Raw genomic sequence first — 23,303 nt, forward strand, 5'->3', positions numbered from 1 at the left:
GTATAAAATATTTCTGCAGGTTGTTCTTAGCATACTTTTGTCTGGCTTGAAGCTGTCTCTTATGTAGAAGTGGCGTTTTTTGTGGTATGTTGCAGTCCATTCCTGCCCAGGGTGGCGTTGACTGTCTTCTTTGAGATTACATATCTTGACTTGGCTAAGTCATTCAATAGTCTCTTGGCAGTTGTTCTGTTTTTTTTTTTTGACACATCTCTCACTAGTTTTCTTTCCAGAGTATTTGAAATTTTTCACTTCCTACCTCTGCCAGTCTTTTCTGTTCTGTACTGTTTGGCTCTATTTGAATTTTGTGATGATACTTCTCACTTGTGCGCACCAATAATTTTTTTTCTCAAGTCTAAACTGAGGTATTTTGTTTGTCGCATGCTGTTTTCTCAAGTGACAGCTCAAACCTTTGCTGTAGGTTTTATATTGTGTGCAAATTGAAAGATAACCTTTAATTTTACAAGTTTTGACCATTACAAAGTTAAAGCACATCACTGAACAGCACTGATTGGTGCAATGGCTCAATTAAAAAAAACAGTCAGTTTTTAAATATTTTTTTCAAATATTGTCCTCATCTGTAAATACTCCAGCATCTCAACATGTGTGCATGCATGCTACTTTGCAGACAGCTACCTGGATGCATAGAGCTTCATTTTCACTTGATTGAGCAAAGATGTACAGCTGAATTCAAACTCCAACAGGAAGTTAACCTGCAAACAAAAAAGAGAGCAGCAACTTGCTGAAGTGCCACATCTAACCTGGAGGAAGAGAAGTATGTGTGGGCTGAGTTGAGTGATTGATGGAGCTATTTCCTCAGCACGAACGTACCTTTGACTGGGAGCGAAATACTGGATAACTGACATTGCATGAGTGGCTGTTGGCGCTAAGAGCTGTGCACTCGATCTTGAAGTGGGCAACCTCCTACAATGAAAGAAAAGACACGAAGAAAGAGAGGATCTGTGCATGTAGATAGATGTTTATGGTTACATGGTCCCTCATGTAATAGCAGTACATGTGCTGTATTTACCCTGATGCTAAGGCTGGAGAAGTGGAGGTTGTGTGAGTAGTGCAGCGTCAGGCTGGTGTTGTAGGCGTTTTCCAGTCTGTTCTGAAGCTGCACCTCCACTGCCAGACGCCTACGAGGGCTGCGAATCACATAAGGCTTTTGTCTGTGGAGGAAACACAATGAAAACTCACTGAGACCAAAAAAAAGGGAAGCGAGGGAACACCAGAATATCTCAGTTCTGTACCTTGTCCCAGAGATGTCCGTGTGTGCCTGTAGCACCAGGTCAGTTGTACACACATCATCCTCACCACAGTCTTTAAAAAATGGGATCTGGACAGGTATGGGAGGCAGGAGCAGCATGTTGAACGAATGCGGACAACAACAAGGATATATAGCGCTAATTTTTGTGCCACTCACAGATTTGTTGATAGTAGTCGGCCACCCTTCATCCAGCACGGGACCACTTTCTGTGTTGTTGATCTTAAACCACAGTGAGAAGCTGATAGGACGAATGTAATCTGCTGTGTCCTACATTGAAGACAGAAAAAAATGTGACTTTCCCATCCTGCTGTGTGTGAATGAAAGATGGAAGGTGTGTACCGACACTCACATAGACATGGAAGGGAAGTCTGTAGCACAGAGTTTTCCCTGTCTGGGCTCGGACAGCCAGCTGGGTCTGTCGGTGGGAGCTGTCATCAAACAGCGCCCGTGCTGACAACTTCCTGTCATCCAACATGGCCCGCACCCACAGATCTGAAGAGAAATCATGCAACTGAGGCAAAAACTCCATGGATATGCTACTTAATGTAGGGTTTATAAAATATATACATATATGTATAAAATATATATAAATATATAAATGTGTCAACCAAAACTGTTGCTGCGTGGTCTTGGGGAGCGGGACATGGCTGTAAAGCAGGCGGTGGCATTGAGACAGGAGGATTCTCTGCCTCCTCTCTGGCAGGTCTTCTGAATGACATTAATGGAGTGCGGCTGGAAGGACAGACTCACATTGATCTGGACGATGCTGCGAGAGCTAGAGACAGAAGGGACAGTCTCAAAAAGCAGTATTTATCCATTTATGTGCACAGTTGTAATAGCCAGTAGAAATTTTTGTTATGATTCTAAATGTGGGAACTTGTTGTTTATAGATGATACACAAGTTATGTTTTATGTGGCTCCATTATCTAACACTGCTTGCACTGCTTTCTGCCTGTTACACTTTTCATCCTACCCACCTGAGCAGTACAGCACTTCCCTGCGCTCCCACTGCCAAGTCTATTAGGTCATCTCCATCCAAATCCAATTGAGCATTCAAACTTCGTCCAAAATACTGCAGGGAGGGGGAAACTGATGATGCAGCTATCCGCTGTGATAAGGAGAGAGGCAGGAATTAGTCTGAGTTCTGAGATGCACCAGTAAAACTTGCAGTTGTAAAAAGGGGGATACCTGTTTATAGTTGTGGATGACATAAATACCGTCTCCGTGATAAACATAGATGGCCCCCCGGTGTTCATCCTCCAGTGGGGCTCCCACCAACAGATCCGTGAAGCCATCGTGGTTTAGATCTGGAGTGGGTGCCAGTGCATAACCAAACCTGGCATCCTGGGACTTATTGTTTGACTTCAGCGTTCCATTGGATACAAAAATGTCCTCCTGCGAGACACAAAGAGGAGGAAACAAAGAAAGATGAGTGGATGGTAACAGGAGACAATGTAGGAGTAAAACAGGGATATCACTCATTGTTGTATATGACAGGAATGTTTTCATAATAACTGATATGAAGGTCTTACTCCATTGAGAGTGTAGATGTAGACTCGTCCAGCCTCCTTGTTTCCTGACCCAAGGTACATTGGAGCAGCAACCAGAAGGACATCAGTGATGCCATCCTGGTCGATGTCTAGCCCACACACTTCACTGCCGAAATACGAGCCAATCTAAACACAGATACATGTTATTTCATCTTACCGCCAGCAGGGGGAGCGCTTGCTTTAACCCAGAGAAATCAGACTCCTACTGTTTGCTGCTGAAATATTAAAAGCAAAAACAAACTGAAGGGAGAATCAAACAAGGGCTTTACCTGCTCTCCATTAAGCGCCTGCACAATGTTGACATCGCCTTCATCGCTGAGTTCAAACAGAATGACTTTGCCTTTGTGTTTGAATCGAGGAGCTCCAGCTACATACACCCTCTTCCAGTCACCAATTATCACAGAGGTCACCGTGTAACCTGGAAACGCATATGAACACACCTCATTCAGCACTGAAAACCTAATCTAAGGCTCTTAAAGAGTCACATTAATGCTGTAACGTGTTTTCGATCCATTGCAATGCCAGTAAAATCAATATGAATAAAATATTCATATTAGGTAAACAGCTACATTTCTGCAGTCATGTGTCCTCCATTTCCATTCACTTATTGCAGTTGAGAGTGTGACCTGAATTATCAGCTACAGGAAGGCCATAAAAAGGTCCAAGCTTCTCACTTTGGCAATAATTTTATATCTTATATTAAATGGAAAGACCAGGAATGTTTACTTTGTTTGAAAAAAGTTGTTATTTGATATTTTATAAACCAATATTTGCCATTCTTTTTAGGAGAGTGGGGACGACTCACACTCTCCAGTATAGTTTAATATGGTCATCTGCATTTGTAATACCAGGGTAATGGTGAGCCATTACATGATTGTTTCATCAATGAAGATAGTTTTTTTTTTAAAAAATTTCTATTTTTTATTCAATACCACACACAGTAAGTGCAAAAAATAAAGCATTCAGTGTCATGTTTGGTGGTATGATGTGTGGTTACCTAAATAAGCAGCATGATTTTTGAGCTCCAGAGGAAACTCGCTTTCAAAGGCCTCTCTGGATGGCACAATTCGCCCATTGGTCCCTTCTTTCAACACACCCCCATCCCAGTCATAGGCCCCCACCATGCCAAACAAAATGCCATCCTGAAGAATGGAGCAGGGAATGAATGATGTGCAGAGATAAAACTCAACTAATTGTTGGCTCACAAAGAATTAAATAAAGTTGGACTTACATCTAGAGTGTGCGTGGAGAAGCCGATCTGAGACATCTCCATGTGGAACGAGCTCTCGTTGTAACCCAGCGTGCCTAAAGGAGGAAAACAAGTCATTCCGTGCTCCTTTGCCCATCTCCTCCCTTCCCTTTCCTCTCTCTTTCTCATCGTTGGCATCCTCACTCACACTGAAGACAGACACTGGAGGTGGCAGACATTTCCTTTTCTCCTGTCTCTTCCTCTCAGATTTCCCTGAACATTGAAGGGTGGCATCGCTTTTCATCGTCCTTCCTATCATCTTCCCGCAAATACTATGACAGCTGAACATGCTGAACATGCCCTTTTTCAGTTTTCACTGCTTTGTTCTCCCATGTATATCCTCCCCACACATTTCTTTCCTTATGTAGTTTTCTTTGCCAATTAGACAGATAGACAGCTATCATTTCTTTAATTTCACCACATTTATTCTTTAACACAGTCTGAACTCTCATAGGCAAGTTTTCTGTAAGCAGTCTTCAGGAATAGTTCTCCAGGCTTCTTGAAGGACATTCGGAGCTCTTCTTTGGATGTTTCTGCCTTTTGTTCTATTCTCTGGCACATTGAGCCCACAGTGCTTCACTAATGTTGGAGTTCAAGGCCTCCATTTTATTTTATAGAGGCTTATTGTCACCTGGTCTGCTTTGTACACATAGATGACAATTTGGATGAAAAACTTTCTGATTTCTGGTGAGGCTTCAGTGGATCAGGTGGATCTCTCCTGTCCTGTGTCTGGACTTTCAGAAACTGTTCCCCTGCACTGCTTCTTTTGCTCTACACATGTCCAGTTTCCTAAAAACCTTTAAGAACTCACTGCATATTTTTTTCTGTATATTCAAAGAAATGGGGAAACATTTTTATGTATTTGTCTGTTATGTGTAGACACAACACTGGTTCATCCATTGAGTCAGGTACCTTTTTTATGCTTGAATGATTCATATGTCATTATTAACTGGCTTCACAAACAAAACAACTTTCCTCAGGTGCGTGGGCCGAACTGAAAATTAGTAAAAAGAGCAGCCAATGTCCAAAGAAAAACTTTGAGAGACCTTTGAAAACCCTGAAGAACTATTGCTCAAGACCACTTTAAAAATGTACAAGAAAATGTAAAAGAAAGTCCTCACTCTCACTGAGGACTCAAGACTTTTTCACAGCACTATGCAACCATTCAGTCTTTCTTGCTCGTGAGCAACAGATAGCACATTTTATGCAGCACAACACAGCAGGTAAACTGCTGAAAAACCATGTGGATTGAAAGGCACTGTCACCTTCCAGAGTGAAGATGCGATCTCCCAGTGCATCAACAATGTCGTTGAGCGCAGGTTCGTCCGTAACATTGAAAAAATATTTGTCGTCAGGGTCGCTGGCGATGGACTTGATCTCATTAATGAAAGTTTCAGGGTCTTGCTGTCTCCGGATGTAATGACCCAGGACCTGAAGAAAGTCAGAAAGGTAAAAGACCACATGGGAAATGAATGAGCACATAACACAAGCTCAACAAAATATTGATGAAAGACCACAGATGAAATTCTGATGTATACAAGCAGGTATCAGAGCAATTGCTCATCCATGTTTCTGCTGTGACTATCATTAAAATCGACTGAGTTTGGAGATGTGCCAGTTTCTGTGTCATTTACCAATAATTAAGTGATACCAAAGTCAACGAATCGAGTGGAAAGCATAAGATGGAAGAAAAAGGCAGCCACCAGAGATTTGTAAATGAGGAGCACAGGCATACTGCAGCGGCAAAGGCTTATGGCTTAACGCCTGAAGTACAAATGAGAAAATTCCATAAGAGAAACCAAACCCAAGATCTCCCCCTGTGACTTTAGCTGCCAAGCAAACTAAGGAAATCCTCTGTTTTCAAAGGGCAGGGGTGCAGTGTGTAACATAAGGCGAGCCTACGTATAAATAAGTACATTATGAACTTGTAGAAGTTGAGAAATTCCACGCAGACTGCCAAATACTGCGAGCTCTCGCAGTAGGGCATAAAAGGGCAACAGGGAAAGACGAACTGTAAAGTAAATGTAACTCTTCTGATTGGTTTGTTTCCACTTTACAAGCTTCCATACATACGGTGCTGCCTAAATGCTTTAGCCTCTGGGCTGCACTGATGTATAAAACACAGTTTTCAGTGACCGGGCGCTTTTTTTGCTCTTGTTTTGAGAGCTCCGACCCCCTTGGCGAGCCATTTTCACTGCGCGCACACACAGACTGCAGCACAGAGAGCAACATGAAAACATGGCTGCTGTTATAAGCAATAATTACCTCTCATCACTTTGACTTTTTTGGGCAAACATTCAAACCACCAAACCCACCTCATTCACTGTCGTTTGCTTCAGCCATTTTTTGTTTGTTTCTTTCAATATTTAAGTCTGTGACTGTGTATAAAATGTCTGCTCTAGCAGCACCTTAAATATCTGTCACTACCTGTTTGATTCCCTCCATGAAACTGTGGTTCACAAAGTGTTTTGTTTCTGCAGCATATTTTATTACTTTCTCCAGGTGATTTCTGGAGCCAAAGAGTTTCTGGTATCATAGACACAATAAAATTTCATCTGTACTTCTCAAACCTTTTGTACTTTTTTAAGAGACATTTTTCTCTATGATTCACACACTTTCCTTAAGTGTGGTAAATGGTCTATGTTAAAACTGTTATCCAGAGAAACAGTGGCTGTAATAGCTGCTACTGGATTTTCAGAGTGGCGTTAGTTTGCCCACTAGTTTGGCTGATTAATTATTTTCATTCAAAACTATTGAATGAAAATAATTCATCATTTGCTTTGTGGATGATGAATCCAAACAACTTTCAAGATTCATCAGTATCACCAGAATCAGTTGTGCTTTGAATTTAGTCCTAACTGGGAACTGCTGGTGTCCTAACAGACCAAACCAGGGCTTCTTATGCTGAGTAACGAATCACCTTGGTGGGCCAAAGAGCCAATGCAGGCTGAGTGTGGATAAGAGGAAAAACATGGATCAAAAAATGTTGAACAAAAAGTATTTTGTTGTAAAATAAAGTGGAAGATCCAGCTTCTTATCATGTTAAGAAAATAATAATTATCTCAAAGTAACAGATTTCTGTGATTATAGCTCAAACTATTATAAAGAATATTTAACATTTTCCTTTAACAATCACAGAAACACTACAGACTTATCTGCATGCTCTGATACCACTAAAAGCTGCTAGAAGAACATTTCTATCTTGGCCCACCACTGCTTAATGAACAGAGTGAAATTAGTTCCTTAGATGTTTCCCTGTAGCGAAACATTAAAAGAAGCAGATTCAGGAGAAATGGGAGAATATTCACTGATGATGGCTTGATTAAACTGCAGGATTTATTGTTCCAGAGGTCGGGCTTACTCGTTGTTTCAACAGAACAAGTTATTGTAACTGACTCGTACTGTAAATAAGCTTCTCCAGTCAGTGATCAGTTTATCTGATCTTCTCTAATCTACATCTGTTTCCAAAGTGGCCCTTTGCCACTCTTCCTGCATGCTTGGCTCATGTTCTCTTCTTCTGCGGTTCCAGCGGAGCCTTTAGGTTCGTTTGCTTCTCTTGTGGGGTAGGGAGGGGTCTGCAACCAATCCTGCCAACTAGAGTCTGTCTGGCTCTCAAAAACAAACCACGCCACCACTCGGTGTTTTTCTGTGTGTTGAGGGGGTCGGGTGGGGCTGGAAAGGAAGAGTTTTTGTTCCCAGTTGGCTATTTTAGTAGACCCAAGTGGGTCATTTTGTAATTTGGAGTTATTTTGGGGTGGGGTGGTGTTGATATTGTCTGGTTCATTCGGGGTGTATGTATTTGCTATACCACTTTCACACAATGTGTGAGGAATGCCAGGGATGCGCTACGCATCCTGCATATGGCGTCGATTAGTTGTCTTTTTATTAGTATTGTAGAAAGAATTTCTGAATCAACAATTTGAGCACCACAAAACGCACAAATTGTCAAATAAACCCCCAAAGATTATTGTTCTGCTGATATTGGACAACATGCACTCACAGCGATGGCATATCGGGTGATGTTTCTTTCTTCGCACTGCTCCAGAGCACCTTTTAGTTCATCGAAATCGTGGGACTCTCCATCTGTGACTACGATCATCACCTTGGTGGCACCCTCCCTCGCTCCACGCTCAGGACTGAAAGCCTCTGTGCTACAAAGAACGAGAGAGAGACATATAAAGCTTAAAAAAATATACGTCAGTTGGTCTTACAGATCTTGTGAAACAGAATCAGATCTGAGACGCGGAGAACGAAAGAAAAACGGAGTCAAAGTGTAGCTAGGAAATGGAAAGGGAGGCTACCAGTGAGTATCAAGTAATTTAAATAAACATCCTCTGTAAGATAACACACGACATTAAGCATTTCTCTGAGAAAAAGAAAAGCTAGTAAAAACACTGAGTTTGAGTTGCTTTCATCGAGCGCGATATAAGTGGCCCAAGTCACAGCTGGACCTTTCCACAACTTTATTAGTCCAACTTGACACACATGCATCAGCTGCCAGTTGACTCCAACCGGTCACTGCGTGCAGTGTGGATGTGTCACTGCACACAAGAACCACATTTGTGCATTCCAGTCCAGCTGTGCTATGACACATAGACGAAAACTTGACAAACACACAAACAGACCCGAGCTGCACCCCGTTTGTCTGGAGGAAACCTGTTCTCAGTGGGAGCAGATTCAAGCGCTGAATAGGGTTGGTAAGCCTCAGACTAACACACACACACACACACACACACACACACACACACACACACACACACACACACACACACACGCGCGCACGCACACACACACACACACACACACACACACACACACAGAGTGAATGAGGCAGAGAAGTCACTGCTAGTGAACTCAGTCATTTTCAGGCCTAACTCCAGCCCTTGACTAAATATAACGTTGTGGTCAGCCGCAAGAAACTCTGAGTTAAAAACAACAGTTTCCCCTATGCAGTCTGCAAATTACATAGGGTGCAGAGTAGGAGAGGAGAAAGAAAGGAGAGGAGTTAAAAGAAAAGGAACAAATGAACGAGAAAAGTCACATTAAGATGAGGAAAAAAAGCAACAAACAGAAAAACTACAAACACACGAATGGAGAATAATGACAATAATGCAAACTATAAGTTTTCATTATAAGAACAAGAAGAATAAAGACAGTAAAATTACATCAAACATTATGAGTGCAAAACCCACTTCGTTGTGCTTATCGTTGAAATTTAGTGAATTATACAGCAGAACAAATTTGATGGGAAAGATTGAAAAGAACGACAGAAGAGTGGGGGGGCAGTGGTGGAGACAAGATTGGGAAAAATGAGGATACAAGAGACACAAAAACAGTTAAGAAACAAAGGAAAAATAAAAGGAAAAGCAAGAAACAGATGAGAAAGAAGGACAGGGAGATGAAAGAGCAGAGAAAGTGATGGGAGCTAATTGGGAGGCCTGGCTGTATTTACTAGCCATTTTATGGAGTCATAGCAGTGTGGTAATGACACAGCACAGCGGTTTGTGTGTGTGTACTTCAGTTGTTTTTCTGCGTGTGTGTGTAGAAGGGAATGGTGTGCGTCTCAGACGGGTGGAGCGATAAAAAAAAATTAGTGGCAATTCCAATTCTAGATGGGTTACTTCATGTTAATGAAGCAGTCATCTAGTCTGCAATCAAATTGTACTCTAGTCTGGTACTAGTCTCATTTCATTATGCAAGGAGATACAAAACAATCAAGTTTTAGGTAAAGTGTGTAACTAGACTACACAAGTGGCAGTCAGATTCAGGTCAAGTCCTTGACTTTCCTCCCACAGACAAAAAATGTTCCTCATGCGAACTGTTATTGTGAGCTTAAAGTTAAAGTTCTTCTAGCAGAGTGAAGAAGCACGTGCATAATGTTTGGTGGTGTCATTATTGTGATATGGGACGGAATCTGCAAATGTTGTCATTTTTGTGCCTAAAAATCGAGAGTAAAAACCAAAGCAATCAATGGGTGAAACTTCCAGACAGTCACAGCTGAAACACAGAGTGAGGCTGAGTGACTCCTGGCTGCAAAAAGAAGTAAGACTGTGTTGAACTCTATGAATAAACTACCCTACTCCTCAATGAATTTAATACAACACTAAAGTTTTTATAAGAAGTTTATGACCTCAATTCCCAGTTTCAGTTCTTTTTTAACATAACATGATGTTCATTTGGTGATTCATTCTCCTATTTAGAGACCAACAGATAATAAAGCAGAGAATGCTTTGGGATGGGTCTATTTATTGATAAGTTGTTACTCTATGAGAGTGCAGTGTCTCCAGAATCTGAAGAAATCTCTGTGTGCAAGGGACAAGGCTGAAAATCAGAACAGGACCCCTGTGATCCCTCAGGCAGCACTGCATTAAAAAATTCTGTCTGTTCTGTGATCAGACAAATCCAAATGTGAAATCTGACGTTGAGAGGGTCCATCAAACATGTCATCTCTGATGGTATTGGGTTGGATGAGTATCTATTGCATTGGCAGCTTGCACATCTGAAAAGATAACATCAGTGCTTAAAGCTATAGTGATGGACGCAGAACGAAACTTAAACTTAGAACACATTAAGACAATAACAAAATCAACTTACTATCAACTCAAGAATATTTCAAGGAAATAAGATCTGATGTCTCAACAGGACCTGGAAAAACTAGTCCATGCATTCATCTTTAGTCCATGCATTCATCTTTAGTCCATGCATTCATCTTTAGTCCATGCATTCATCTTTAGCAACTACAGCTCATTCAGAACTTTGCTGCTCGAGTCCTCACTAAGACCAAAAAAGTGGACCACATCAGTCCAGCTCTGAGGTCTTTACACTGGCTGCCTGTCCGTCAGAGGATAGACTTTAAAGTTCTGATGCTGGTCTATAAAGCTCTGAATGGTTTAGGACCAAAATACATCAGTGACCTCCTGACCCAGTATGAACCTTCCAGATCCCTCAGGTCATCTGGACCCTGTTTTTTATCAGTTCCCAGAGTCAGAACCAGACATGGAGAAGCTGCATTCAGCTTTTATTCTCCATATATCTGGAACAAACTCCCAGAAAGCCTCAGATCAGCTGAAACACTCAGTTTATTTAAATCCAGGTTGAAGACTCTCCTATTCTCAGCTGCATTTGAATAAAGCCTTTACCTATATAACGGTTTCTTTCTTTCTTTTTCTTTTTTTTTGAGGGAAGGCTTCGCATATTTCAGCAAGACAATGATAAACTCCATACTGCAGCTACTAGACAGCAAGACTTCAAAGTAAGAGTTCAGGCACAGAGCTGGCCTCGTTTTTCCTCAAATTAAATATATTTTCTCAGTTTGAATATTTGATACCTTTTCTATGTTCTCTTGTCAATAAAATGTAGATTTTTGAGATTTACAAATGATTGCATTCTGTTGTCAGCAACCCAACGTTTCTGGAAAAAAAAATAAGTCAACGATTGAAAGCAGGGGTTCCACAAACTAACAGATAATGTAAAAGTAGGTGAGATACTACCCATCATTTTGCTCCTAATGCAGACTGTGTTTTGTGGAAACACTGCTATGTGTTGTTTCATGGGTTGTGTCACATGATAGCAGATGATAGCTGATATGATTTTTTAGTTGGAGGACTTACTGAAGCATTTCTGTCCTACGTTTGCCTTGAATTTGGCCACCAATAAGTCCTTCTCTGTGATTAGTTTTCACTAACACTAGCTAGCTTAGCTCACAGAATCTCTTTATTTTGCGGGGGTTTCTTTGTGCATTTTCCCACAGCTGTACTTTTATAGCATGCTTATCAAGTTACGCACAGTAGATCTGGTCGGATTATTTCTACCAAATTAGGTGTGAAATGTTAATCATTTGAATAAACCACCATTCCTTCTTTCCAGTAGTCCCAAATAGTTCTCCTCCTCAAATAGTTAGCTCTCAAATATGCCAAGCCTCAGAGCAGTCAACTTCAAGTCAAATTGAAATTCCTGATTTTTATGGCATTAGTGTGAATAAAGTGTAAGATCAGTTTAAATCTGCACCGACCGCTCTCCCAGGAGCTCGAAATCTTCTGTTGTTCTTTCCGGAGCTATTTTAGCTAAGTGCTTCATTTTAGGGTTAGGTTTCTCATAAGGAGATGGTTGGGGTAAAGGATGAAAGTTAAACACACAGTGAAGAAGGTTAACGTTGGGGTCAGGAGGTCAGGGAACAAATGCTGTAACTGTCAAGTCTTGAAAGAATAGTTAAAAGGCATCGTCCATGAATTTAACAAGTTATGCATGAGTCCTCAATATGTGTGTGTACGTGTGCACGTGCATACTGTACGTGTCTCTGTGTGTATTTTTACAGCTGTAGCAGAACTACTTGGCTGACCAGTCTGGGTCAGGTCATGCCACACCTGCAGCTGTGCTGAGCCAGCAGCCGGCTAGCCCAGCTCAGCTAATCTCGTTGTTTTTCTTACCCCGTCACTTTCCTGCCAGTGCCAGGGCTGCTATCTGTCCATCTGTGCATGAGTATGTGAGAGTGGAAGTAGATATGTTTATGAGAGTTAGTTTAGAAGTTATCTTTTGATAGTCCCGCCTGTCAAGTTAATGCCTATATTTTACTCGTTTACACTTAGACACACATATACAGCATATAACTTAGCCCAACCATCACATTGGGCAGGGAGCGAAGATGACAGTTACAGTGAAAGCAAAAACTGGATTTCCCATCGCTGGCGTTTTAAAGTAAAAAGCTTTAAGACCTTATACTGGTTTCCAGGGACTGCTTTTCCACTACCTTTTACATGTCCAACTTTTACCTTTAAATGTACCAGAAAACAGGAACCCTCCAATTACCTGTGTGAATGTGTGTGCGTGCTCAGAGACACACATACCAAAATAACAGTCACGGCCACACATCAGGTCTGGGTGTGGTGCTCTATGTGGGTATGACTTTAATAAAGGAGGAATTTTGTTTTGAAAAGAAAGATTTTTCACTGACCTGCCAACTTCTTTACACTTGGGTTACCAGCGTTAAAGCCCCCCAACATACCTCTACAAAGTGATGGATGTGTGGAGGAACTGGGTGACAGTGCAGCCATGAGGAAGTTATAGAAGACTGCCTCAAAGGTCCCTTATGCATTTTATCTGGATTTGATCTTGCACACTGTACTGAACCACCACTTATTTTCTTATATATTTTTTTTTTTAATTTTGAAGTGGTCTTAAGCAAAGGTCTTTCAATGTTTTTCACTGGTTGATCTTTGAGTCATTTTCAGTCCTTGTACCTGATCATTTTCAGAGGATTTTTTTTTGTTAAATTGCTTAACACTGACTTATGATTTTTACCCTTCAAACGAGCAAAGAAATAATTTTAAATTGCTTTGTTATTGTTGTAATTATCAGCCTGTGCCAAAAAAAACAAAGGTGATTGCATTTCTTAGCAAGGTGTGCACTGTGTCCTTAAAAATATTGAGGACAAAAGCAAAAGTGACAGGCCCAAAAAACTTTCTAGAGCAGATGAATGGTGTCTAAAAAGACCTGACACAGAACCTGAGAAATGCATCTGGATCATCAGTTGATTCATCTACTGTTCACTGAATCCTCATCAGAAATGGTCTCAGTGGCTGTTGAGAAGCCATTATTAAGTAAGTCAAACAGGGTGAATAGACTGAGGTATGCCAGACTACAGAAGAAACGGACTGAAAATTAGAGGAAACAGTTTTGATGAAGTGATGCATTCATAGTTGAAATTTTTGGTTCATCTGAACATTAGTATATATGTAGGTCGGGGGTGTCCAACTCCAGGCCTCGAGGGCCAGTGTCCTGCAGGATTTAGATCTCACCCTGGGTCAACACACCTGAATTAAATGATTATTTCATTACCAGGCCTCTGGAGAACTTCAAGACATGTTGAGGAGGTTATTTAGCCATTTAAATCAGCTGTGATGGATGAAGGACTCATCTAAAACCTGCCCTTGAGGCCTGGAGTTGGACACCCCTGGACACTGAGTGGAGCCTCCGTCGAGGTTTGGAACTGCATATCAGCTAGTTATGTTGGAGATGCAATACCATCTGGAAACCAGCTACTTCTGAAATTGTTGTTGGGCACTAACCGTTTATGTATAGGGAGTGTAGAGTGGTTTGTTTCAGCTTTTTTGCTTACAACAGCTGCCTGAAATCAGTGAGAATGAACTCAAGAAGTAAACCTGTCCGAACTAAAACTATTGGCTGAAAGATACTTCTGTGGTGTGCTGCCACTACCGCTAATTTTGAACAGAAACAGGTCATACATTATGAGAAATCTAATAGTTTTCCATAAATTAAACATGGAGCATATTGTTAGAAAGGAAATTAGAGAAGAAGAAAACAGATCTGATTGCCATTATAACTGAAAATTATACAGTGATCTATTTATAAGCACCAACTATTGTTACAAACAAAAACCAAAGCGTCACATAGATTCCAGTTAACCTGCCAAATCTACAGCATGCTTTAGAATGAGAAAAATCATCCCTAACTAGTAAACTGACATGCCTACCAGGCTTTTTCAATAGCATGTGCCGTGCGCGTCTCCCGTCCCTCCTGTCGGCTGATGTTCTTGGCGGCCTCCACTACCTCCTGTGTGGTCTGGTAGTCCTTCAGAGACCACTCGTGAACAGCTACCTCACCATACTGCAGAATACCAACCTAAATATGCACACACGAGGGCAAACACACACGTACAGAAACACACAAGCATTTCAACAATGCCACATGTTATTGGTTGTGCCGGCACATAATTGTGGAAAGCAACATCTGAGACTTTTGTTTCTGGGTTGAACTATCTCCTTAAGTACCAGTCCTGTTCTTAAAGCAAACAGTGCACTTGGGGGATTTCTGAATTCATTCAAAAACCAGAGGTATTTCCTCTTCACCTCACATTGCCTGCTACCCCTTACCCCCCACCTCCCCTTTTCATAACTCAGTTCTCCTTTCACTCTTCTAGTTGCTTTGCTTTGAATAATGTCACTAGAAACCTCACTTCCCCTCCCCAACTCACGCAGACACACACACACACACACACACCATCACCAAAACCCCCAGCTCCCATTCCCCTTCAACCTCAAGTGAGCTGGGCTCATGTCCCTTTACATTACTCCAACTATTCTTCTGGACATATTTGCCAAACTGGTTCCTAATACGTCCCTGTCAGCATGTTTTCATTCAAGGGACTAGCTTGTCTTACTGCTCTGGGCTGCAGCTAACGGGTTCCAGATATTTAAGTGGGAGACTCACTCAAATTTAAACCCACAAGTTTCCATTACTAGTGTAAATAATATTTATCGGCTGTGCAAATACACACTGAATTGGAGTTTTACCTGCATCTGGTCTGAGCTGATGTGGAACTTGCTGAGGATGTTACTGAGGAAATTTTGGACCTCGTACCAGGGGTAGATGCTGTTGGAGCCATCCAGCACGATCACGATGTCCATGTACGTCGGGCACCCTGCCAGATATGGACGTTTAGAAATGTTTGGTTGATTGAAGCAGGCCTGCAACATGTTTCTTTGCCGCACTTTGTGGGTTTTTTGTGTTTGTGTGTGTGTGTTTGTGTAAGTATAGTTACTTTGTGCTGTTGGAGCGATAGTCTCTCTTGGTTCTAGGTCATCGCTGACTGAGGCACAGATGCCAGTGCTGAACTTAGATGTACCACACTCTTGTGACCACAGTGGAGCACATGCCTGCAAAACAGATGCACACGCGCGCGCAAACACACACACACACAAGCATCTGTTTTACAGGTGAATTTCACAAGTAGCTGTAATTAATTTGAACAGAGTTTATTCTTTTTCACTGTTTGTTTTACGTGCACAAGATGTGTATCAAAGAGTTTAAAACATGGAAATGCGCACACAAACATACCCACAAACACACACAGAAACGCACAAAACGAAAACAATTAAATCAGGGCAGATAGGGAACAAAAAGAAAACAAGTCACAAGAGGGAATAAGTCATGGAAAAACTACAATAGTGTGGTTTGGAGGACAGGAGAAGGAGGGAGACTATTGTCGACATGCTGGCAGTCACAGTTGTCATGAGCGGTTTCACAGAGCTGGAGCACAAGACCAGTATGAGCTTGATTGTGCTAAATGTAGGGAGGGTGAGTAAGGAGGTTGGGGAGGGGGCACCCAATAAAAAATATTTCTGCCTTCAAAGCGCGCCGTTTATTTGGCTTTCCATACCAAGAGGAAAGAACAGGGGCGAGTGCAGAGACAAGAGATAAAAAAGAAGCTAGCAGAAAGACAAAAGAAGGAGACTGAAAGTGGGGTGAAGTGGGGGTAGAATGAGAGAAAGAGAAACATCCTGGTTTTTCTTGCCCTGTCATTATGGAAGGGTTTCTCCTCAGGCACACAGACAGGCAGAGAAGAAAGGATGGAGAGAGAGGGATGGGAGGAAACGATGGAGGGAGAAGATGGAGAAAAGCGAAAGAGGTGCTATGGCTTTTGGTAGGTCTGTCATTAACAAAGGGCCGGAGACGCATTCCGATCCTGTTATAGACCTGACCACTGGGGTTAAGATAAACACACACACATGCCCGCACACATGCCTGTGCACACGCGCACACAAAAAACCCGCCTAAGCTGGCTAGTGTTTTTTGAACTGTACACGACTCCACGCCCGAAGAAGCAGTAAAAAACCTGGCAGATACCAAAACACGCAAGCACACTTGCCCAACATACACACAGAGTTACACAAAGAAGGCATGTAACACAAACTGCTGTCTCCTCACTAAAGCAATAAGTGTGTGGGTCTGCAAGCCAGAAGCCTCAGAAGTGCAGAAATTAGGATAAATGAGTGAGTAAGATTTCAAGAAGTTTGTCTAAAAGCTAAAGTCTTAAACCTAAACTCGAGTTAGATTCTGTCCATAAACGTTGCTTTGCACTTGACTTCATCAGCTTGACTTTAATCATTCATGTCTGGTTATTGTGTCAGTAACTACAAGCTCTGTAAGTTCTCACATTGATTAGAGTCATGGTAAAAAGAAAATACACCCTCCTTAAATTCTAAGGTTTTACCCATCAGGACATAAAACAAATTATGTGGTCCTCATGAGGTTCGAAAAACTATTTAAATACAACCTACATTGACAACCAGCACACTGACATACTGCAGCTATTGACTATTGACCAGTGGCTCCAAAACAAGATCAAATGATGACCTCTCCACCACTGTGCTTGACAGTATGTATGAGGTGTTTGCGCTGATATGCTGTGCTTGGTTTTCACCAAACATGGTGCTGAGACTTATGACCAAACAGTTCCACTTTGATCTCATCTGTTAAATAGACATTACTCTAGAAGTCTTGTGGTTAGCTACTTTACTGTGTAACATGCTGATTGAGGCCTGTACTGTCTGAGATGTGGCTCTTGGGTTTTTTGCAGTTTCTCTGAGCATTGTGGAGTTTGACTTTGAAGTGAATTTTCTGTGACTTGCACTCCTGGGAAGATTGGTAACTGTCTTGAATGTTTTCCACTTGTTTGGAAATGGGTTTAAAACACCTCCCCAGACTATGTAAATGTGCAAATGCATGTCCAAAATTAAAGAAAAGAAAGAGGAGGATCAGTGAACCACTTGTGGTCAAATCTAAATTCAACTAAAAACACTCGAAGGGAGCGAATTCATCAGAATTCTGTTGAACAAACTCGACTTGGTCTGACCACATCCCCTCAGGCTCCCACCCATCAACCCACTGCCCATGTAGGAAAAATAAAAAGCCCCGTTTTCCAGTGTTGATGCCACATACCAGGAAGCCATCAGGTGAAGTTGGTGTGAGGGTCATTCCCAAGTGAGAATTCCTCAGATTTTTTGAAACGTTCTGGAGAGCCGTCTCACCTGAGCGAGACAAACATCTTAGCATTGAAGTAACAGATCCAAACATGAATTGAGGATTTTTTTTCCTGCATATTTTCTTCAACTCATAGTTTCTCTCACCTAGATTCACTTTATTGCAGCTTGAGTTCTTCTCCCGTCCCACGTTGCATTTGTAAACATCTCCTTTCCTGTTGTTGGGCGGCCCGTCCCAGGGAGCACCAACCAGCATCCTTTACGGAGTAATTCATTCATCATCAAAATGTCATCCATCGCCCGCTTTGTGTACATGTTATGACAGTTTATTTATGACTGTGTGGTTCCATTAGATTATATCTGACTGTCTCCCTCACAGACTTACGATTTCTCTCCATCTGCTTCATGCTGCAAGACGGAGAAACCGAACAGCGCGTCCTCTGGACCGGTGAATATGCGCGGGTGCTTTACATCTATGTTGAAACACTGACAAAGCTCTGGAAGACACGACAAAGAACATTTTAAACACTGATGACAAAAACAGACAACAAAACTTTGCTCACTTAACTGAATTTTGTTCAATTAAATAATACAACCACAAAAAAAAGTGGCATGCTCAAATATTTCAGCAAATAAATCAACTGAATCAAGCTGAAAAAGAACAAACACTTTAATGGATAACATTAAAACTACAAACAGATAATGCTAATCCTCTCGTTCAGAGTCCCTTGGGACAAGGCATTGCTAACAAAATCCCCATGAAATGTTGCAGATCCCAGTCTGATTTTTTTCTCTTATAGATTCACGTAAAAAATTATAGGGGGGAAGCTGTGCATTCAAAGAAAAGTTTGAAGTTCAGATTTTAAATATTAAACTAACCAGTTAGTTAGGTGGTTGATTTAGTATACAAACTGTAACTGGGGAAAATGCTGGAATTGTAATGGTATTAAAACCATAACTTTTAAAGCATCCATCCATCCTTTTCCACTTGGAGCTGTAGCGTATCACTGTTATAGGGTGAGAGGTGGGGTACAGCCAATCTGTTGCAGGGCTAACACAATGGACAGGCAGCTATTCATGCTCACTTTCACCTTTTTAGCCAATTTGGAATAATCAGTTACTCTTAAAGCCTGGCGTGCATGTTGAACTGTGGGAGAAAGCTGGAGTACCCGGAGAGAACCCCCACAGACACAAGGAGAACATTCAAACTCCTGGCCTGGATTAAAACCCACAACCTTATCGACATGCTAGTACAAATATAAATCCTTCCATCTACCTCTCCAACTTATGCTTTTTTATTTATTCATCTATTTTTGCTCTGGAGCACTAAAGTTAATGCACTTACATAAACTTTATTCATAAGCTGTCAAAGGCCAGTGAAAAACTTGGACAACTGTGTGCACTACGTGTAGTTAGAGCTACACTGAAGAGTAAGATTATTATTTCATGTCTTGGCCTTGGAGAAGAGAATTAGAGGGGACAGGGGGTGGTGGGTAGGGGGGTGTCAAAAAGATGAATAAACAAAGTGACCAAAGGCCGTCTCTGAGGAAAAAGAGAGTTCAGTCTAAGGGGAAAGAGGGAGACGAGAGGGAAGAGAAGAAGCAAAGCAAGGAAGGGTGTGGGTTAGAAAAACTCTTAAATATAGTGAGCTCCCTGTTATGACACACAAGCCTGCCCTTCATACTTACAGGGAGAAGTGAGGGAGACACAGTGAGATGGTAGCTCACTGACTTGTTTACATCTGTATGTAAGCTGAAGCATGTTTGAGCTGGTTGGTGCTGATGATCAGAGCTAAACTAAATGAATAAAGATTTAGGAGTCAAAGAGCCTGAAAATAAATAACACAGATGTTTCAGCTTCCATTTGAATCATTTTAAAAGGGAAACATTAAAAAAGATTGAACTGGGTGCAGCAGAAAAACAGACCCTGGACTGTTAATTCATACACATTTATTCCTCATAAGCACCTGGCACATAAGTGACCCACAGCTAATCGACTTGCAGTCTGGGGACTCGGGTGTGTTATGGTAGGTGCAGCAAATGTAGATGAGATGAAGAAGAGACCACAGAGCTCATAGCTCACTTCTAACACCACACCCTCACATTGTTTTTCAGTGTCAGACTTGTAATCTTCAGTGCCAACAGATGCCAGCATAAGCACTGTGATGGAGGAAGTACTCGCATCATCTACTTAAATACAGCTACTTATACTTTTTATTAGTCCTTTATTTATCTAGGTAAATAATCTCATTGAGATTAAAAATCTCATTTCCAAGAGAGACCTGGCATCATGGCAACAAAAGTCTATACACTGTAGTCTACACTGTAGTCTACACTTATACTACTGTGTAAACACAACATCCTGCGATGAAAATGTAAAAACATTTTTAAAGCAAATTATTTAAAATGGAAAGATCGCATCTTGGGATTTTTATACTACCCTGGTTCAAAAAGAGAGAGCAAACACGTTGTTTTAGGACGCTATTAAATAGCTTAATTAAATAAAGCAAAGAAACCAAAGATTAGTAGGAGTGGTTGTCAGCAGATCAGTGTATATGCAGGGTAAGTGTACGAGTGAGTGCAAGAGAGGAGCAGAAAAAGAGCCCCCACGAAGGTCTGGCAGGGCTGCTCAGGTATGTTACATCCCAAATTGGGTCTGCTCCATCCACCAGTTACCCGGAAGAGATAGACAAAGGCAACAAAGAAAACAAGGTTAGCCCTGTGGCTGTCACAGTAGAAGCAGAATTTAGCTGTTGTGAGCAACTTCATGTCCAACTGCAAGTTATATTTGTTTCATTCATAACAGAACAGCCAGTATCATCATTTACTGCGAGTATTGAGTATCTAGCTGTCACATAGTGAGGGAGAAAGGGCAACGGTTACCTTTGAGATGTAGTGGAGGACAGGAAGTACTGGAGAAGTCATGAAAAAACTCACAAATGCCTAAATTTGTGTTTAAATGCTAGAAACCAGGCTTTCTGCACTTTTCTTCATTCAGCCTGTGTTTAGTGGTGACTCGAAGAAAATTCTGTCATGGATCCAAATTTTGGTGACTCTTAAGTTACACTGTGCAAGGAGTATTTAAGTTGTAGCTGAGGTAATGCTTTAGTGAGGTTGGTGTATTTTTTTGGGTTTCTGTCAACTTGAAATTAGAGCCTGGTCCCTTAACTTGGTATTTTTAAAGCACCCAAGTTAAGCTTCACATATTATGCTTTGTGTTGGGTTGATCTGGTTGACTTATTATTTAATAATTCAATCATGCATTACCAATCGACGTAATATAGCTAAGTTGTCCCAGCATTTTTCTTTTTTCAGTGTACATACAGGTGACATACGCTGAACGTGACATGTGAAACAAATGCAATTTCTCTGAGATTTATCTGATTTTGGCTTCATCTTTTGCATTTCAAGCTACATGTAGCAGATAGCAGGTTATTTCCAAACACCCATAAATAGACTGAGTGTGTAATGGACAATACAAATTAAAGAAAATGTTGTCAAGCAAACATTTAAGCAGATATATATGTATTTCCTGTTTCCACTGAAGTGGTTGAAAGTAGCTTACAGGATATGAGCCAGCTGGTATTTCTTGCCTACACAGTTCCCCATAGATTAAAGAGAGTCATCGTGTATTATTTTCAGTTCAGACTGAGACACACTCTGCAGATCTCAACAGTCGGTATTTAACTTGTCCCACTTGTGTGTCTACTGTATGTTATTTGTAGGGTGTGTTGGATGTGGTTGCTAAAATGGGCTTTCAGAATGGCTTCAGTTTACTGAGCAGTTTAGCAACATCTACAGCTCCTTCCTAACAGTTCTGTAACTTCTCCAGTACCCCCAGACTGGGAAGCAGACCAAAACACTGGTGGCATGATTATGAAACAGCTGCTTACACACTTGTGTCCAGGTACTTTCCCACAACTAAACACAGACAGTTACAATTCTGTGCAAAAGTCTTGCCTCACTCCTCAATTATTTATACTTTGCTTCTAAGGAGCCACAGTTTCCTAAAGTTTTTAAAATGGTGTTGAGCAATAGTTCTCCGAGCTTTCTGAAGGTCTTTCAAAGTTTTTCTTTGGACATTGGCTGCTTTTTCACTCATTTTAGTCAGGTTCTTGTATCTAACAATTTTTCAGAAGAATATTTGTTTGATTGCTTTTAAAACACTTGATACTGACCTATAAATCATTCAGGTCAACCCAAAGGATAAACCAGTGTTGTCTCAACACATAACGGACAATTTAGCAAAGCACTCATTTTAAACTGTATCTTTAGACACTTTATTGCAAAGAGTCTGTATGAACAAGCATTATTCGTTTCCATTTTTTTACTCGAATCAATGAAAAATGTAAGATAAGCCAGGTCTGACGGGCATAAAATAATATTTTTGTACCAGCAAAATGATTCCCAAGTGCTATTAGCTCAAAACTTGTTTTTGTGTCAGCGTAGTGTCATAGTGCCACAGCATTATCTTAAAGCCAGCAAAGACACATGACTGAAGCCTCATCAGAGTTGGTCTCAGTTGAAGACACGGCTGCGTTTTACCAAATTACACAAGAAATGGAAGAAAAATCAGTGGCAACAGGTCTGATGGAGTGATCATCCAAATTTGAAATTTATTGTTAAAATTCTCATCAGTGTGTATGGAGAAGGTCAGTGGTGAGGTTTTTGCATTTGCTGCATTTCAGAGAGTAGGGCTGGAGATCTTGAAACTGATGAAATTATGAACACAGAAAAGTACCATCAGATTTTTATCCACCACACATTACCATCTGGAAAGCATCTGATAGCCAGAAGCCTGATTTTCCAGCATGAAAATGATCCCAATCACATTGCCAATGCAGTAAAAGCATACCTGGATAGAAAACCTCATAAAGGAGCACTGTGAGTCATGGACTGGCCTCCCCAGAGCCCAGACCTCAACATCAGTGAAGCAGTGATCTTCTTGATGGAAAACAGAACAAAAGCTTTGAATGACATGAAAGCTGCCTGAGAGAGTGCAGGCTGTGGAAACAATAAAGGTGGTCATATCAAATATTGACCTTCAAACTCATTAGAATTGTACAAACTTCATTTGTGCCTTACACACTGTATTTCCACATATTCTTGCACATATTTCAATAAATCGCTGCACATGTTTCCCAGTTTCCCAGCAAAATATAAAGAAACGAGGGGCGAATCAAGACTTTTGCACAGGATTGTACCTCAGCCAAGCCAATCAGATTGGGATTCCACTTGGTTTAGAGAATGAAACTAGATATGTTCAGTGTTTCTTTTCCGTCCCTGCTCATGCTTTTCTCACACACTGTAGTTTCTTCTACCTGCTTCTTCACTTTTCTCTACAGATTGTCTTTCTTGTAATATAACTGCATTGTCACACACATTTCGTCTGGTTTTATCTACATAGACGTACTCGCCACATACACCTACAAAGATGGAGGTTTTCAGACATGGCAACAG

The 23,303-nt window shown here is 41.2% G+C and overlaps 1 protein-coding gene across 2 annotated transcripts in view; it reads right to left on the reverse strand.

Moving 5' to 3' along the window:
• itga10 (integrin, alpha 10) overlaps window positions 1-23,303 on the reverse strand; it is a 30,282-nt gene that overhangs the window by 2,359 nt on the left and 4,620 nt on the right. The window contains exons 2-22 of one of the 2 annotated variants that reach the window (XM_006804854.3): window positions 18,230-18,341; window positions 17,992-18,101; window positions 17,804-17,892; window positions 15,624-15,738; window positions 15,376-15,503; window positions 14,556-14,704; window positions 8,067-8,217; window positions 5,332-5,497; window positions 4,049-4,122; window positions 3,815-3,959; window positions 3,087-3,235; window positions 2,800-2,943; window positions 2,456-2,662; window positions 2,245-2,375; window positions 1,876-2,042; window positions 1,617-1,759; window positions 1,424-1,534; window positions 1,251-1,336; window positions 1,028-1,169; window positions 829-921; window positions 634-710 (exon numbers count right to left, since the gene is read on the reverse strand). In XM_006804854.3, the coding sequence (XP_006804917.1) occupies window positions 634-710; window positions 829-921; window positions 1,028-1,169; window positions 1,251-1,336; window positions 1,424-1,534; window positions 1,617-1,759; window positions 1,876-2,042; window positions 2,245-2,375; window positions 2,456-2,662; window positions 2,800-2,943; window positions 3,087-3,235; window positions 3,815-3,959; window positions 4,049-4,122; window positions 5,332-5,497; window positions 8,067-8,217; window positions 14,556-14,704; window positions 15,376-15,503; window positions 15,624-15,738; window positions 17,804-17,892; window positions 17,992-18,101; window positions 18,230-18,341 (2,689 nt within the window). Of the gene's footprint in view, window positions 1-633; window positions 711-828; window positions 922-1,027; window positions 1,170-1,250; window positions 1,337-1,423; window positions 1,535-1,616; window positions 1,760-1,875; window positions 2,043-2,244; window positions 2,376-2,455; window positions 2,663-2,799; window positions 2,944-3,086; window positions 3,236-3,814; window positions 3,960-4,048; window positions 4,123-5,331; window positions 5,498-8,066; window positions 8,218-14,555; window positions 14,705-15,375; window positions 15,739-17,803; window positions 17,893-17,991; window positions 18,102-18,229; window positions 18,342-23,303 lie in introns of both variants that reach the window. The other variant, XM_087848224.1, reaches the window with a different exon arrangement.

This window comes from Neolamprologus brichardi, chromosome 11, assembly GCF_056152115.1.
Source record: "Neolamprologus brichardi isolate AB-2024 chromosome 11, ASM5615211v1, whole genome shotgun sequence".
NCBI lineage: Eukaryota > Metazoa > Chordata > Actinopteri > Cichliformes > Cichlidae > Neolamprologus > Neolamprologus brichardi.